General features: G+C 39.9%; 1 protein-coding gene across 1 annotated transcript in view; it reads left to right on the forward strand.

Annotated features, from left to right (window-relative positions):
* LOC131240097 (probable E3 ubiquitin-protein ligase ARI8) overlaps nt 1–18,968 on the forward strand; it is a 116,864-nt gene that overhangs the window by 52,138 nt on the left and 45,758 nt on the right. The window contains exon 5 of the mRNA XM_058238140.1: nt 14,592–14,764. Within this exon, the coding sequence (XP_058094123.1) occupies nt 14,592–14,764 (173 nt within the window). The remainder of the gene's footprint in view (nt 1–14,591; nt 14,765–18,968) is intronic.

Raw genomic sequence — 18,968 nt, forward strand, 5'->3', positions numbered from 1 at the left:
TATGACCTATCTTCAAGTGCCAAACATAACATCCTGCATGTGCCAACATGGCATATGTATGCATGATCTGAGACCTTATCGAAAAGTGTAACCCGCCCACCAAAAAAAAAAAAAGAAGGAAAAAAAAGAAAAAAAGAAAAGAAAAAGAAAAAGAAAAAGGAAAAAAAGGTGCCCTACTCTAAATATGGGGACGGCTTTGAGCGACACATGCACGTTGAATGTAGACTGTTGGTTATCATTTTCTAAACTTCCACTTCTTCATACTTGTTGCCCACCTAATAATGGATTGAATTGCTGGATTTTTGAACTAAGGAACATTCAACTTGGGGATCTGTCATGTGGATGCCCCAGATCTTGCACACATGCTCCATGTCACCACTTGAAGGGCGTTTGTGTATTGTGCCTGAAGATGGGTCATATGGAAACAATATTTGTTTTCGTAAATGCCTGCTTAAATCAGTTGGTCTAGATGGGCAAGATTATTATGATAGCCCACCACCATTTATATGGTACCATGATCGGCGGTGAACTCATCACCCATGACATGCAATCTAGAACACAAATTGTGGCCCATTATGGGTGCCATTTGCCTAAAATCACACCTAGTGATAGCTATCTCATTTCCCTGTTGAATTTGTACCGCAGATCATGTTACTTCTATACCATTGGATTGATAGCTGTCATTTTGATGGTTAGGAGCATCAGATCCATGAGATTTTTGTACTCTTTTCCATCTCTACAGGATCCACTATTTGGATGGTCTGGATTATGGTGCTTGTGTACCAGCCCAAAGTTACCAACACTATGGACATGGTGGCAAATTTCAACTTGGTCAATGACCAATTGACAAGAATTGTTCGACCCTCATCAGACTTAGACATACCTTTCTTAAGTTACTGAGAGACTGGAGAATTACGAACTTTCATAGTTCATCCTCATGCACATATCAACTGATAAGTGTCACACACACATGTTTATCGATCCAATCTGCCCAAATTGTGGGGCCCATTTCAGATGGGCATAGCTCTGAAATCGGCCCACTTTGATCTCCTTTGCGTCTAATAAAACCTGAGTTATTCATCAAAAGCAAAAACACCTTATCCATACAAAATTATATATCCAAAAAAGAAAAAGAAAGAAAGCAATATCAAACCATTGACTATTTTCTAAAAAATGTACTTTTGATGTCTGCCAATTGGCTGGTTAGGATCTTCCGATGTGTCTGATGTTGAGTTATGAACCACTCATAGTGGGATTCATGGTTTAGGAAGTTTCGACTGATTTGTATTTATGCTATGTGTATAGGGTTTGTATGTGATGCATCCAAGACCAAACACGAGGCATAAATAGATGTCTAGGCCACACATGTTGTTCAATCAAAGATCAAGCCATCAAAACATACATCATGCTCTGATCAAGCCCATCCAACTCATGTATTGGATTGATCCAACTGTCCAGGTTAAAGATTTGGGCCATGTAACTAATATGGACCATTTCAAATGCTCAAATTGATTAGATTAGGGATCTGGACCAGATCTAGGTTCGGCTGATGTATATGGACCTGATTTGATGGTCCGATTGGGTTGTGTGGTCTATTAATAGTTTAATACGATTGGGTGGTGTTGATGGAACAAACATGTGGCTTGGACTAGATGAAATATTTTGTGTATTTCTTTGTTTAGAGTCTTCTTATTTCCCTCCTAGATGTAGAACCATTTGAATAGTTTACTTTTTTGCATCATTTTGGTATCAGAGCAAGTCTTTCTTTGGGATTTGTTCTTTCTTTTCATTTTGTTTTTTTAGCCCGTAGCTTGTTTTGAGCCAACCCATTCATCAGCGTTGAGATGTCATTGAGAAGAAAATATTTGTACGCTTCATATGATTGTTCCTGTTCGTGCTCCAGCCCCTATTGTGAATGTCCTTATCCTCCGTATGGTTCCTATCCATGTTACGCTAATTATCATTAGTGCCTGTCCTATTATTCTAGTCCCTATTTGTTATTTTTTGACTTCTATGACGAGCCATGTCGTTATCCCTTTTCTTGCTACAAGCATACTGTTAGTGCACTTTTTTGTGCACCTTGTTTGTGAATCACATGCGTTGGTATGATAGGGAGTCGGTTGAGCCCTTGGAAGTTGAAGAATGAACACATGAAGACTGGAGCATCAAGGTGTGAAGAGCATGTATATGAGGTGCCTTGGTGACCCTAACCTTGACCCAAAACAACCCTTAGCCTCTAGATGATCCTAACCTTTATAGTTTAACCTTGTTTGATCATCCATAACCTTAGGAACCTTAATTGGAACATGATAAATAAGACTAGAAGAAGTGCGAAGCTGCTGTGAAATCGTATGTGCCCAAAACAACATTTTTCGAGTGGTCCTCGATCCCATTGATAGGTTGTTGATGGGTCTCGATGGCATCGAAGATCCACTTCATGGTATCGAGTAGGAAACTCAGAACTATCCAGCAAGCATTGCCTCGTATATCTGAGCTGCTCAATTGCATCGAGATCCCACTCGATGGGATCGAAGAAGCTGCTTGATCGCATCGAAGACCACTCGATGACATTGAGTAAGATAATCATATCTGTCCAGCAACATTTCAGCTGAAAATTCTATATGCTCGATCCCATCGAAGGGTCTTGCGATCCCATTGAACCTTTTAATTTATGCCTGTTTTTTGACCGTTGGAACTGTTCCTATATATAGGGCATTCGGTATTTGGGCTTTTGGCGATTCTAGGTGTTTTCTCGCTCATACCACACATCCTAGACCTCAATCCAAAGAGTTTCGTATCAATATTCTTGTGATTCTTCACTCTAATGAGCAGTTCATGCTCTTATTCGAAGATGTGGATAATCTCTCACCTTTCTAGAGATTAGGCACTATGCCTATAATCAAATCTTTGTCTAAACTCTCTAGAAGACCTTTCCTTAGGAATCACAACCTTCCTATGTGTTGTAGGAGATTCACACATCTCCCTTGCCTTGGTCACCTCATTGACACATCATATGCAAGGAAAACGATCGTAGGAGCTGAAGCATCGACATCAACTATCGGGGGAGCATTTGAGGAGCAAATTCAAGCATGAGAGAGCTTTGAAGAAGAGACTCAAGCACAACACTACAAAAGGGGCTCAATCCGGTAAGCAAGTTTTCAATTGTAAGAGTCCACACACTCCTTCCTTGTGTAGGATTGAGTGTAGAGTTTGTAACCCAAACTCGCGTAGATTCTTGTGTAGGACCGTATCGCCACCAACACGGGTGAGTACGCAAGTCCTTGTGTACGCCACCGACACGGGTGTGTACGTGGTAAGTCCTTGTGTAGGTAGGCTGCCGACACAGGTGTATACATGGTAAGTCCTTGTGTAGGCCACCGACACAGGTGTGTACATGGTAAGTCCTTGTGTAGGCCATCGACACAAGTGTGCACGTGGTAAGTCCTTATGTAGGCCATTGACATGGGTGAGTACGTGGGTAAGTCCTCGTGTAGGCCTCTGGCGGGAGTGTGCGCTTATATAGGTTAAATGTGAATCTGATTTAAAACATCCAATAATGAATTATGGTACACTCAAGGAGAGTGCGTCCACCGGGAGTGGAGTAGGGAAACCAAACTACTATATATGCTTGTGTTTGGGATTGTCAATTGAGCACATTTCTAATTATGCAGATGTGATTGTTTAGTTGAATTATATGTATGCATGATTAGATGATTGTTAGGGTTGGAATAGTTAGCACATCCCATACACATGTACACTATCGATTATGGACTAGTTGCTTGAATTGACATATCTCTTGTAGTCTATGTGATTGGACTCACTTATGGCTTGGAAGCCTAAGTGTTATTTGCCTTGATTAGTTTAATTGGTAAATTAGTTTAAAAAGGCAATTGCATTTTAATTGGTGTAATTTTTAAGTGGTTCTATTCAGTTCTATTCACCCCCTTTCCCTTACTAGGAAATAGCCATTCATTGTATAGCTCCACCAAGCTTTCATGTGCTATGGTAGACTAATCCACGCAATTTCACATACTACACTGTTGGTTATTCAGAGATGCCAACTTGTTGTGTAGAGTCACGTGGAGAATCAAAGAAGGCTGAGACGAAGAAAAAGGTAAAGGTGATATTTAAGACATGCAAAAAGGAACTTCAGATGGTGATAGAAATCAAAGAAGATACGGTAAAGATTAGTGAATGCCTCCACAACTATTTCGATCATCACCACTAGGAGGAAGATCATGTTGGATCTCAATTTCTTAAATTTGAAGATCCAGAGACATGTTTGAAAGCTTTGCTATCTTTGCGAAGTCCATTTGATTGCTCAATGGATTCACAATAGATCCATTGAAGGATTATATGGATTGATAAATATATAAATATTTTTTAGAGATGATCGATAGATTAAATGCTGAAGAGATCCATAAAGTGAAAGGAAAAGCTAACATCTAAAGTGATTGATTCATTAATGTTGGACCTACTCTTGAATTCACCGATGGATCAATTGATGGATCTGTTGATACTGGCAGTCTCATTGATAAATATGCAAATAGGTCTCAACACTAAAATTGAAGCACATTTGGAAACAATGATTGTGGCATGAAAAATGGGGCAAATGTTTTAGGATCCACGGAAGCTTCAAAGTTAAAACAGAAGAGTTGGCGCACATGAAAGTGCAAGCGAAAGATACATCATCTACTGTGGACTCCAGCAAATGTTTTGCCGAGTTGACATGTATGGTTGCTTCACTAGCTTCCATTGAAAAAGAAGAAGATCCGTTATAGAGTCAGTACCAGTCCATAAATTGACAGTAGTTTCCAACTCAAGGATAAGTTCTTTCAAAGCCGGGGAGAACTGATGCATCTGAGACCACACACGAGTAATAGAAAGATGTCTAGGCCACACAAAGTGTCCAAGCAAAGATCAGGCCATCACAACATATATCATGCCCTGATCAAGCCCATCCAATGATCTTGATTGCGAATAACCAAGTCACCTCATTAGTCATGTAATTAATGAGGAACTAAAAATGGGCTCCCTATTTCTTCAAACGCATCATCATGAGCAATCCTAAATTCCTATAGGTTGACCATTCAAAAGATAAAAAACCTATTGGTTGAAACACATCATGATAACCAATTCCTAAATTTTTGTTGGTTTATATGATACGGCCATCGGGCCATTCAAAATATATCAACGCAGGAGGCGTGCATTACCCGTATCAATGTGGTTAGATGACGGGTACGGGTCGGGTCTATGGAAGTTGAAGACCTTACACATGTGTAAGTTGCTTAAAGGAAATATTTAGACCATTGGCTCGCGAGGATGGTGTGATCGGACTGTTGGATCGTCACGGCCCACCTTCATTACGCCACCTTCACGATGCTATCATCGGGGCCCATCCGGCGTCTTAAATTTGCATTTAGTTTATGAACATTTGATTTATTTAAATTTTGAGATAGTTTGTGTACAATTTTTGTGCGAATTTCTTTTTTTGAAACTTCTTTTTTTAGTAGGGGTATTTTTGTAATTTCATGTAATTACGAATTTATAAGGGTTGCCTTAAACCTAAAGCAGGCTATGTTATGTTTATGAAAGAAAAAAAGAGCTTTTTGCTTTTGACGATTTTGTCTTCAACTTCTAGTGATTGGAAGAGGGCGTGAGGCCCGGGGAAGTGATTTCTCATCCTCCACTTCTTTCTCCTCCTTTCTTTTCTCAAGGTACTCTTTTCTTTAACCCTATTCTCTTCCTTTTCTCCTAAAATCTTTAGATCTAGAAGCCGATCTTGTTTCTTTTTATTCAAATCGTTAGATCTTAAAAGATTTTCATCCCGCATGAATCTAATTTGACATTCTTCGAAACCCATCACCCAAAGCCTAAATTTGAAGAACCACCAATTCTTTTTCTGAATTTTTCAGATTTCCCAATCTAGAAAATTCCTATTTTCTATATTAGAAAATCCACTTGGATCGTTAGACGGACCTATTGCAAGACGAAAGTTCTATCTTTTAAGTTCTATCTTTCGCCGGATCTAATTAAATTCAGATTTTAAGATTCAATACTTCGTGTTTGTGATGGATGGCCATAATCAATGCTATATTAACCTTCTTTCTTGTGTTTATGATGTATAAGGCTGATATTTTATTTGTTTTTAAAGATTGCATAAATCTGCCCCTTTCAAATACCATGCTCAATTAAGGTTGGATTAGGCCGTCCTACATCAATTATTGGTATCAGAGCCAGGTTACTTGCATAGGGTCGTCTTAGATTGAGTTATCAAGAGTCTAGATTTTTATTTTATATTTTATTATATTTTTTCTAGGGTTTCACGCATAGCATATAGAGTCTAGATCTGAAATTTTCAGATTTGCATCCTTTTAAAAAAAAAAAAAGTCTCGATCTGAATTTTTCCACATTTACATCATTCTAAAGGTTAGGATCATTGGTGTCCATAGTCTCGTGTCAAAACAATCTCTTAGAGTCGTGTTTTAGGAAACCTAAGTTGGGTCTTATTGTGTATGCCCACTTGGACTGGTAGAGGATTTGGTTTACACCCGATTTTCAATATGGAACAGTTGACTGAGATGATGAACACGATCAACCAACGTTTGGCCACCATTGAGGCGCAATCTAAGAACACGAATACCTGTATGGATCAGATAGAAGTGTCCCCAAGAGAAATCTCCGACATTGGAGGGGACGAACAGTCTCACGTAGGGGGAGTAGTTGGGGAACGAGTAGGAAATCGTGGTAGAGGTTGTGGAGCACGTGGCCGAGAGGTAGGACGTGGAGGGGCGCGATATCCGCAGCTCGTTGTCGAGTATCAAGACTGTCATGATGTCGATGAGAGGGTCTTAAAGAGTGTTAAAGTAAATGCTCCTAGTTTTGATGAGCGTCTTGACCCAAAAGCATTCCTTGATTGGTTAGCAGACATGGACCATTATTTCGAATGGTATGAGATGTCTGAGAACCGACAAGTGCGGTTTGCAAAGATGAAACTTGTGGGTCAAGATAAATTATTTTGGACAAATGTGGAGCATAGGATTGAGAGATTAGGAGGTGTCCTAGTCGCGCATTGGGTAAAGATGGAGTTATTAAAGGAAAAATATCTTCTTCTCTCTTACCGTCAAAAGCTCCTAGATGAATGGCAAGCATTATGCCAAGGGTCTATGTTGGTTGCAGATTACATCGCAAAATTTGAGGAGTAAATGATGTGGTGTGATATTCAGGAGGATCCCTTAGTGACATTGGCGCGTTTCAAGGTGGATATTCGCATAGATCTGTAGCGTGCGTTTATGACCCATGCAATGACTTGGATCAGGCTTGCCAAGTAGTACAGGAGTTAGAGCTTTACCTAAAGTCTCCTGTCACGAGGCACTTTGAGTCCCGAAACTCTACTATTAGATTTGGTTTTCAGGGAACCAAACCTAACATTGGAAGTCAGTCTTGGGCGTAGGCTAGTGCACCGCCTAAGCCTAAGGATGATAAGGGTAAAGGTGTCCTTGGTGTAAATCCTAGCAGTGGTAGTCACTTGAGATGTTATGAGTGCGGAGGTACAGGTCATTTCGCATACCAGTGCACGACAAAGACTCGCTGGAAAGCCTTAGTCATAGACGAGTCAAATGAAAATGTGGATGACATGGGTGATTATGAAGTGGAGGAATATCACCTAGAGATAGGTGCTAGTGATTATGAATAAGAAGAACCAGAGACTGCACCACTTGCTGTAGTTAGATGTGCTTTGGCGCAGGCCAAAGAGAGATGATTGGTGCAAAAGCCCAATCTTCTACACGTTTATCAAGAGCGGTGACAAAAATTTCAAAGTCATCGTGGATAGTGGTAGTTGCACCAACGTCGTCTTAGCTAGCACAGTCACTCGTTTGGGTTTGAAGCCCATCCCTTACCCTCAACCCTACAAGGTTTCTTGGGTTGACACATCTTCTATGCCTGTGTCTCAGCAATGTTTAGTCCCCATCCAAATCGGTTCATATACAGACATGTTGTGGTGTGATGTTTTACCTATGGAAGTAGTTCACATCATTCTAGGGAGGCCGTGGTTGATACATCTTTTATGGTGTGATGTTTTACCTATGGGTGTGTCAACCCTACAAGGTTTCTTGGGTTGACATGTCTTCTATGCCTATGTCCCAGCGATGTTTAGTCCCCATCCAAATCGGTTCATATATAGACATGTTGTGGTGTGATGTTTTACCTATGGATGTAGGTCACATCATTCTAGGGGGGCCATGGTTATACGATAGAGATGTCACGATTTTTGGTCGCTTGAATGTGGGTACATTCACGCATGAGGGCAAGAAAATCAAGATTAATCCGTTGCCACCTAAGAGCCACATGGACGAGGCTAGGGATGTGAAAACCAGCGAGTCAAGGAAGGATGTGAGGAAATTTATTCCAAAGTCTCTACATATCATAAATGCAAAAGAGTTTGAGAAGGAGACAAAGGGTGATTCGACGGTGTACGCCCTAACGGCTATAGAAGTTACACCCGAGGTTCATGTAGAGTTAACCCCCTGAGGTGACTTCGGTTCTTGAGGAGTACAATGATGTATTCCCTGAGGATTTACCGGATGAGCTTCCACCAATGCGGGACATCCAGCATGCCATTGATCTTTTCCCGGGGTCTACTTTACCGAACCTTCCTCATTACAGGATGAACCCTACAGAGCATGCAGAGCTGCATAGACAGGTAAATGAGCTCCTGCGAAAGGGTTTCATTCGTGAGAGCATGAGTCCGTGTGCCGTACCAGCGCTATTAACGCCTAAGAAAGATGGTACGTGGCGGATGTGTGTGGATAGTAGGGCCATTAATAAAATCACGATCAAGTATCGGTTTCCGATACTGAGGCTTGATGATATGTTAGACATGATGGCTAGATCCACCATTTTTTCCTAGATAGACCTCAAGAGCAGGTATCACCAGATACGCATATGCCCAGGAGATGAGTGGAAGACAGCCTTCAAGATGAAGGATGAGTTGTACGAGTGGTTGGTCATGCCCTTTGGCTTTACTAATGCACCCAATACTTTTATGCGTGTGATGACCAAGGTTTTGAGACCCTTTACGGGGAAGTTCTTAGTGGTTTATTTTGATGACATGCTCATATATAGTACCATTAAAGAGCTGCATCTTGACCACTTGAGGCAGGTCTGTAGTGTCCTGAGGGCGGAGAGGTTATGTGCGAACCTTAAGAAATGTTCGTTCTTGTCTGATAGGGTTGTCTTCTTAGGGTTCATAGTGTCGTCTGTAGGAATGCAAGCAGATCCAGAAAAAGTCAAGGCCATAGTTGACTGGCCTGAACCGCAGAACATACATGATGTGAGAAGCTTTTATGGCTTAGCTACATTTTATCGTCGGTTCATTCGAGGATTTAGCACTATTATGGCTCCCGTTACTGATTGCATTAAAAAGGGGAGTTCATATGGTCTAAGGCCGCAATTAAGGCATTCAAAGATATTAAAGGCAAGATGATAGAGGCTCCCGTCATGCGTCTTCCAGATTTTTTTTAAGTCTTTGAAGTAGCGTGTGATGCTTCAGGCGTAGGTATAGGAGTACTAAGCCATGAGGGTCATCCAGTTGCCTATTTTAGTGAGAAACTGAATGAGACAAAACAAAAGTATTCCACCTATGACAGAGAATTTTATGCGGTAGTGCAGTTGCTACGTCATTGGCGTCATTATCTTCTACTGCAAGAATTTGTCTTGTTTTCTGATCACCAGGCTTTGAGGTATTTGAATTCCCAAAAGAAGCTTAACCCAAGGCATGCCAAGTGGGCAACGTTTCTTCAGGAATATTCGTTTGTCCTGAAACATAAAGCCGGGATCGAGAATAAACCAACCAATGCCCATAGTAGGAGAGTGACATTGCTCAACTCCTTGAGTGTAGAAGTTGTCGGGTTTGAGCAATTGAAAGACGAGTATCCCATGTGTCCAGATTTTGAGAGAACATACGTGTCACTCTTAGGTGCCCAACATAGTTCGGGTGAATTTGTGCTGAAAGATGGTTTCCTTTTCAAAGGAGACTGACTTTGTATTCCCCGCACTTCCCTCCGGGATTTTCTTGTTTGAGAGCTTCATGTTGGAGGTATTACTGGCCATTTTGATTGAGATAAGACCATCGCCCTAGTGGAGGATCGATTTTATTGGCTAAGTCTCAAGCAAGATGTAGCCAAAATTTTAGGGCAATGTCAAACATGTCAACTGGCAAAACAGAAGAAGAAGAATACTGGATTGTACACGCCATTGCCAATGCCACATGCACCGTGGCATGACATTAGTATGAATTTCGTGCTTGGACTTCCCAAGACAATTAAAAAGCACGATTCCATTTTTGTGGTCATCGACGGTTTCTAAAAAATAGCCCACTTTCTCCCTTGTTCTAAAACCTCAGATGCATCCAACATGGCCAAGATTTTCTGTTGAGGGGGTGGTTCAATTACATGGTTTGCGTAAGACTATAGTGTCTGACAGGGATATCCGGTTTACTAGTTATTTTTTGGAAGACATTATGACATGTAATGGGTATGAGACTCTAGTTCTCATTTGCCTACCATCCTCAAATTGATGGCCAAACTGAGGTTGTGAATCGAAGTCTCGGAAATCTACTACGATGTTTGGTGGGTGAACACATTAAAACTTGGAACTTAGTCCTGCCAGTCGCCGAGTTTGCATATAACAGTTCAGTTAATAGGTGTACGGGTATGAGTCCATTTGAGATTGTTAGTGGTTACAAACCTAGACTACCCATAGATTTGTTACCTATGTTAGTCACCCAAAGGACCTCAGAGTCAACCAATGCATTTTCCCATCACATTCATGAGTTGCATGCAGAGATTAGGAGGCAGATAAATGTTAGTAATGAACAATACAAAATTTCAGCTGACTTACATCGTAGAATACAAGAATTTAATGAGGGTAATTATGTAATGGTTAGGATGAGGCCAAAACGGTTCCCACAAGGTACCGTTAAGAAGTTACAAGCACGCAATGTTGGACTATTTAAGATTCTGAAAAAGATTGGGTCCAATGCATATGTGATAGATCTTCCACCTCGCATGGGGATTAGTTCAACATTCAATGTGGAGGATCTAATACCTTGTTCAAGCCATCCCATAGACCCTAATTTTGTTCCAACCCATTGGCCAATTTTTGAATTTTCTTCCCAACCCACATCACCTATGCCTACTATACCTGAGAAAAGAGAAATTGAAGGAATTGTGGATGAGCAAATTGTTTCCACTCGGGACGGTGGATTTCAGATGTACTTAGTGAAGTGGAAGAACAACCCATCATCCGACTGTACATGGGTGACAGAAGCGGTTTTGCAGAGAATAGATCCAGATTTGTTAGAAAAGCGCAAGAGTTTTATCTCGCCGAAGTCGAGCTCTTCTCAGCCGAGGGGAGTTGATGCGGACATTAGGTCATTCAAAGTATATCAATGCAGGAGGTGTGCGTTACCCGTGTCAATGTGGTTAGATGACGGGTACGGGTCGAGTCTTTAGAAGTCGAAAACCTTACACATGTGTCCGTGACATGTGTAAGTTGCTTAAAGGAGATATTTAGACCATTGGATCGCGAGGATGGTATGATCGGACCGTTGGATCGTCACAACCCACCTTCATTACGCCACCTTCACGACGCTATCATCGTGGCCTATCGGGCATCTTAAATTTGCATTTAGTTTATGAACATTTGATTTATTTAAGTTTTGAGACAGTTCGCGCACAATTTTTGTGCAAATTTCTTTTTTTGAAACTTCTTTTTTTAGTAAGGGTATTTTAGTAATTTCATGTAATTACGAATTTATAAGGGTTGCCCTAAACCTAAAGCAAGTTATGTTATGTTTATGAAAAAAAAAAAAAGAGAGTTTTTTGCTTCTGACGATTTCGTCTTCGACTTCTAGTGATTGGAAGAGGGCGTAAGGTCCGGGGAAGTGATTTCTCATCCTCTAATTCTTTTTCCTTCTTTCTTTTCTCAAGGTACTCTTTTCTTTAACCCTATTTTCTTCTTTTTCTCCTAAAATTTTTAGATCTAGAAGCCGATCTTGTTTCTTTTTATCTAAATCATTAGATCTTAAAAGATTTTCATCCCCACATTAACCTAATTTGACATTCTTCAAAACCCATCACCCAAAGCCTAAATTTGAAGAACCACTAATTCTTTGTCTGAAATTTTCAGATTTCCCAATCCAGAAAATATTCCTATTTTCTGGAATAGAAAATCCACTTGAATCGTTAGATGGACCTATTGCAAGGCGAAAGTTCTATCTTTTGCCGGATCCAACTAAATTCAGATTTTAAGATTCAATACTTCGTGTTTTTGATGGATGACCATAATCAATGCTATATTAACCTCATTTCTTTCTTGTGTTTATGATGTATAAGGCTGATATTTTATTTGTTTTTAAAGATTGCATAAATCTGCCCCTTTCAAATACCATGCTCAATTAAGGTTGGATTAGGCCGTCTGACATCATTATATGATAACATAGACAAAAATTATGTGACTCAAATAATTAAATAAAAACACAAGCAGACTTACTGCCGGTTGGACTATATTCAGACCGCTAGATTGATCCTGTAGACCCCACAGGTCAATCGGACTGTTGGTTTAGTCCATATATGTCATCAGATCATGGGTCTGATACATATCCACTATCAGGCCATTTTGAACCATTGATGGGGTCTGTATCTAAGTATGTCCGGCTGGACGGTCCAGAATTTTAATCTGGACCGTTGAATCTTTAATTATCGTCCAGTTGGATCCTTTATCTAGACCTTCGTTGGGCTTTATCTGGGCCTGATTGTCAAATTGATGGCCTGATCTTTGATCGTCCAGATGTTGGTGCCCATCTGCGACCAAGCTAATGGTCATGTGGCTTGGATACGTTGCAACTCTAGGCATAACATGGTTTAAAAGAATCATCTGATATAACTTTGTAGCGTACGAGTCGTTTTTTCTTTGGTCCGAAATTATACAAGTCACTGTACTGAAACCGACCGAAATGGAGCAATAAGGACTGAAACGGGGTGAGTCATAATGGTTTCGGTCCCCTAGCAAGTGACACTCTTACACTGCTACTTAAATGCATGGACTGCACAACTAACAGACCATCAAGTTTTGTTTTTCATGCACTTGATTGGTTGTTGCTGATAATCTATGAACTAATGGTACATGCTTTCAGAGGAAGAGGAGTTGAAATTGACCTTGAGCATTGTTTGGATGTAGCAACTTCATGTCTTGAGAATTCTTGAGATGTAATGGGAATTTTGGAGTTCTTCATCTCCCAAGGATTTTGATGAAAGCAAGCTTCTAGAGCCCTCTTGATCAAATGTTTGCCCAAATTGCCTGGCTGAAAAAGTTTGCTACATAAACTTGGAATCCACTTTCGTATGCTATACATAATACATTGGAAAGCTAAACATTGAAATGTAGTGAGCCTATAAATAGTAGAAAAAAAGCCACCATACTTCAAAACATCTTTGTGCCTAGACAGCTTGTTTTCTTGGTATAGCTGGGAATGGGTTTTGAGGTTAGAACTCTTAATTCCTGGTGACTATTTACCTAAGTTAACCGAACACTTCAACATAGTTATGGTATCAGTATCTTAGTGTGTCCCATGCTTCAATTTTATGTCAAAAAAACATATCCACTCTGTATCCATGCTGCATCTGTGCTGTATCCACGTTGCATTGTATTTGTGCTGTATCTGAGCATAGTAGTTATTTGTTACTAGGTTTACTTTTCAACTCATTCTAAAGTTAGCAGGAAAGTTGACTCTCAGGAGCTCAGGCATAAATATCCTCAAAGCATTACCTTTTGCAGCTGCATACTAAATATCCTTAAAGCATTACCTTTTGTAGCTGCATACTAAATAATTTCAGAAGTTGAAAATTTTGAGTTGAGTTTGTGCTTGTTCAGTGCATACTTGAAAAGTTGGTTGCAAGCATGAAGTCTTAATTGGTTGCAGAAAGCTATACTGAAGCTCCAATTTTCTGAGCTCTTACCTTTGTAAAATAATCGAAGAAACCATGAATTCAATCTCCCAATGCCTCAAGCGAACTTTCATTAATCTTCTTTTTGGAGAAGCCAAGAGTTCCTCTTACCAGTACCATGACTAAAACCTCCTGATCTTTGGTCACACCAAGATGTTGAAATCCCCATTGAATGTATTCAAAGAATACTATTGCCTTTTCTATTAGCTGTCTTTTGGCAAGATGTGAACTTTCATTAATCTTCTTTTCGGAGAAAGCCAAGAGTTCCTCTTACCAGGGTACCATGACTGGAACCTCCTGATTTTGGTCTCACCAAGAGGTTGAAATCCCCATTGAACGTATTCAAAGAATACTATTCTCTTGTATTTTAGCTGTCTTTTGGTCTCTCAGGGAATAGTCTCGCCTCAAAAGGGGGCAAGGACACCCGGTGTTGTAAAAAAGAAAAGAAAAGTGATTGCTTCTTTCTTAGTTCGAAACTTGTTAAAAATTGGTCAGATTTACTTAGCTAAAATTGTTTTTTTTTTTTTTTTTTGAATTAATAAAATATCCAGTTTGAGATTGATCTTAAGCTTTCCTTCGCAGGTTACATCAGTACATCGATAAACGATGGTCCTGGATGCTTGATGTTGCGATGTCCTGATCCAACTTGTGGTTCTGCTGTGGGTCAAGACATGATCAATATACTGGCTTCTGATGAAGATAAGGAGAAGTATTCTCGTTACCTTCTTAGATCTTATATTGAAGACAATAAGAAGGTATATGCGGTACCCAAAATCTTGACGTTCACAATTTTTTTTACTAGTTTTCAGTCGAGTCTTATCAGCATTAGCGTAGACATATATTTGTGTGGTTGTGGGGGCCATGACTCTCTGGACTGTGGGCTGTGACTTTCTGAACTGTGGACCATGGGCCATGACTCTCTTATTTCTCTTGTTCTTTTTCTTGCTTTTATTTTTCCTTTTTTGCCCTTTGTGCTAAGGGCACTTTATGTAATTTGGCATTCACTTAATATAAAACAGAAAGGGTTGGATGTCCAACCCTAACTGTGCCTTTCTTTTCTCAATTGCTTTTTTTTTTTCCTCTCTAACATGGTATCGGAGTGAAAAAGTTCTTGGGGTTCCTTTTTAATCTTCTCTCTTTAATCTCGTTTTCTATTTCTTTCTTCCTTTCTTCTTTTCTCTTCCTTCTTCTCAGATTTTTTTCCCCCTCGGCTGAGAGTTGGTGGTAGTTTAATCACCAATTGAATGTGATTATTGAGGAGGATCTTGTGGCATTTTTTTGGATGTTCTTTGAAGGATCATGTTTTTGGGTATTTTTTTTTCATCCAGTTTTTCATAAACTGGTTTACAACAATCAGGTTTTGTTGGACATCCACTTACGGACAGTTTTTTTGGGTTATTTTCTTCCAAATCTACAGTTTTCTTTGCAGTAATCAGGATTTACTTGGTATTGAAATTCAGTTAGCAATCAGGTATTTGAGATTTTTTTTTTTTCCTTTTATTATCAAGATTTATCAGGTTTTGTTGGTATTTGGTGATTTTGCTGTAAGATCCCTTTCTCTTCTTTGGCGCGGTTAGTTTGTTGGTATTTAGAGCCTTTTTATGAATTTTTGGGTATTGTTTTGAGATTGTCGCAAGCTATAGTTGATTTATAGTAGTAATTTGATATTGATCCTTGAGAAACGTTGATACTTGGTATTCTTATAATTGTTTGGGATTAAATATGGCTATATCATCAACATTTGAGATAGTTGAATCCATCAACTTTCAGATGGAGAGATTGATTGTTCATTCTGAGAATCTTGGGTTACAGATTACATCTCATAAACTTCAATCCAACAATTATCTTCAATGGTTCAAAGTTGTTGATATGTTTATCAGAGGAAAACAGAAGTTGGTGTATACATGGCAGTATATTGCAACCTCCTATGATGAATCCTTCCTATGGAGGGTGGAGATTGAACAATTTGTTAGATTTGTCTTGGCTTTTGAATTCCATGGAATTGGAGATTAGTGAAGGAATTTTTCTGTTGTCTACTGTGTGTGAGATTTGGTTGACTGCTTATGAGTTGTATGTGGATCAGAATACTATGGCTCAAATGTACAGCATTTATCAGGAGATTGTTCATTTGAGACAGGGAGCGATCAATGTCTAATTATTATACTAAGATGCATGGTTTGTGACGAGACTTGTCTTTCATGGATGATCTTCAATTTGTTTGTTCTACAATTGTAGATGCATATAAAAGAAGTTCGTGAAGAGAAAGGGTATTTGACTTGCTAGCAGGTCCTAATTCCATGTTTGAACTTGTTGGGTCTTAGGTTTTTGGTTCACCCACTTTACCTTCACTAAATAGTGTATATGCTTTGCTTTTATGAGATGAGAAGCGTCGTATAACTATGGGATCCCATCATTTTGTCTCCAACACATGAGTCCTTTGTTTTTGCCCTTAAGTGTTCTTCCTCCATTATTCCTTAAAATCTTAGGGAGGCTCTTAATTCTCTTGTGTGGTGTCAATCTAGGAGATGGCTGCCCTTGAGAAGAATTGTACATGGGAGATGACTAATTTACTTGTTGGAAAGAATTTGGTGGGCTGTCGTTGGATGTATATTTAAGTACCACCCTAATGGCAGCATAGCTTGATATAAAGCTTGTCTTCTTGCTAAAGGGTTTACACAGACATATGGTGAGGATAATTCTGAGATTTTTGCTCTTGTTGCTAACATAAATTTGGTATTTGTAATAATTTCTATTCCTGTTAATTTGAATTGGCCGTTGCACTAGTTAGATGTGTTAAGAATGCTTTTTTGAATGGTGATTTGACTAGGGAGATTTATATGCTTCCTCTTGGTTTTGCTAGATGGGGGGAGGAAAAGAAGGTTTGTCTTCTTAAGAAGGCTATATATGGTATGAAGTAGGCTCATTGAGCTTGGTTTTGAGAGATTTAGTGGGGGCCTTAATTCATATTTGATTTACTCGTATTCACTTAGATCACTCTGTGTATGTTAAGCAACATGTATAAGTATTCTCATTATCAATGTGTATGCAGATGATATCATAGTATAAGAGATGATGATGGTGTGATCTTTGAGTTGAAAGTGTATTTGACATAAAAGATTTGGACCTATTGCAATATTTTCTTGGACTTGAAGTCTGTCGTTCTAAGAAGGGCATTATTTTGTCTCAATGAGAGAGAGAGAGAGAGAGAGAGAGAGAGAGAGAGAGAGAGAGAGATGCGCACCCATGCGTAGAAGGAGAGAGAGAGATGCGCACCCATGCGCAAATAACCTTCTGCGCACCCTCTTGAGAGAGACTTGCTGCCATGAGACTAGGGCTATACACGAGCCAAGCTAGCTCGAAAAACTCACTCGGCTTGGCTCGATGTAGCTTGACTTGACTTGACTCGAACGATAACTCAAGACGAGCCATGCTTTATATGACCCAGCTCGTTTTGAAAACAAGGCAAGTTCAAACATAGTGGAGTTTGACTCGACTCGACTCGAACCCGGCTCTGCTCGACTCAACTCAAATATATATTATTATTATATATATTATATTATATTTAAAAATTTTAAAAATTAAAACATAAACCCTACCCTACCGTCCATCCCTTTTTTACCCTTTCCCTTCCTTACGTAACTCGTCGCGCTGGAGCTCCTCTCTCTCTCTCTCTACACTCGCACGAGCTTGACTCAGCATCTACCCAACTTGTCTCAACGGTACGACCTACACTCACCTGAGCTCTTCTTCTTCTCTCTCTCTCTCTCTCTCTCTCTCTCTCTCTCTCTGCACCAACAAGGTACCCTCTATGGCTTTATCTAATATTATATATAGGTATGTATATTATTAATTAAATATTTGATTTGGGGGTTGGGTCAGCTGGGTCAGGTGCGGGTTGGGTCAGGTTGGGAGCAAGCTCGACTCGACTCGAGGTAAGCTCGCCTCGAGTTGATCCACTAGCTCGCCTCGAGCTCGACTTGAAAGTTTTGCCAAACAAGCCATGCTTTAATGGTAAGCTTGAGGTCGAGCTCGAACTCGAGAAGAGCACGGACGAGCCAAGCCAAGCTTGGCCAACCTCGACTCGACTTGGCTCGATGTACAACCCTACATGAGACTTGCATCGTGGGGAAATTTTAGGGGGCTTCGACGAGGTACTACTCTCATCGCAATCTAGCTAGACAGACGGTCTCATCAAAGGACCTATGGGGCCCACCGTGATGTCTATGTTTTATCCACGCCACACATCCATTTTGAAATATCATTTTAGGGCATGAGCCAAAAAGTATGCATATTGAAGGCTTAAGCGGACCACACCACTGGAAGCAGTGGGGATTGGAAGCTTACCATTCAAAACGTCTTGGGGGCCAAAAAAGTTTTGGATCAAGTTGATATTTATATTTTCCCTTCATACAGGTCTACGTGACCTTATGAATAGGTTAGATGGCAAATAAACATCACGGTGGGCCTAGGAAGTTTTTAATGGCAAGAGTTCAATTTCTGCGTTGTGGTCCACTTGATCCTTCAATCTGCCTTCTTTTTGGGTTCTTAGCCTAAATTAATCCGTAAAAATGAATGAATGGTGTTGATAAAACATATACATCATGGTGAGCCCCATAGATTCCCTGCCAGGACCGTTCGTCTTTAGCTAGGTCATTTGAGTATGGTTTCCCATTGGAGCTTGAATTTGGAAGGAGACATCTTTCTTAACTTGGTTCTGATTTTAAAAGAAACAAGAAACATGTTTCTTTAACCGAGTCCTACGCACATACCAAGGTTGTCTACTGACACTGACTAGACAGTGCTCCATGTCTCACAATGATGTATATTTTTTTTATCCAAACTGTCCATCTGTTTTTCAAGATTAGTTCAGGGCATAAGCCCAAAAATTTAGCAAATCCAAATCTCATGTGGACCACACCACAAGAAATAGTGGTGATTGAATGCCCATCATTAAAAACA

Source organism: Magnolia sinica, chromosome 3, assembly GCF_029962835.1.
Source record: "Magnolia sinica isolate HGM2019 chromosome 3, MsV1, whole genome shotgun sequence".
Classification (NCBI taxonomy): Eukaryota; Viridiplantae; Streptophyta; class Magnoliopsida; order Magnoliales; family Magnoliaceae; genus Magnolia; species Magnolia sinica.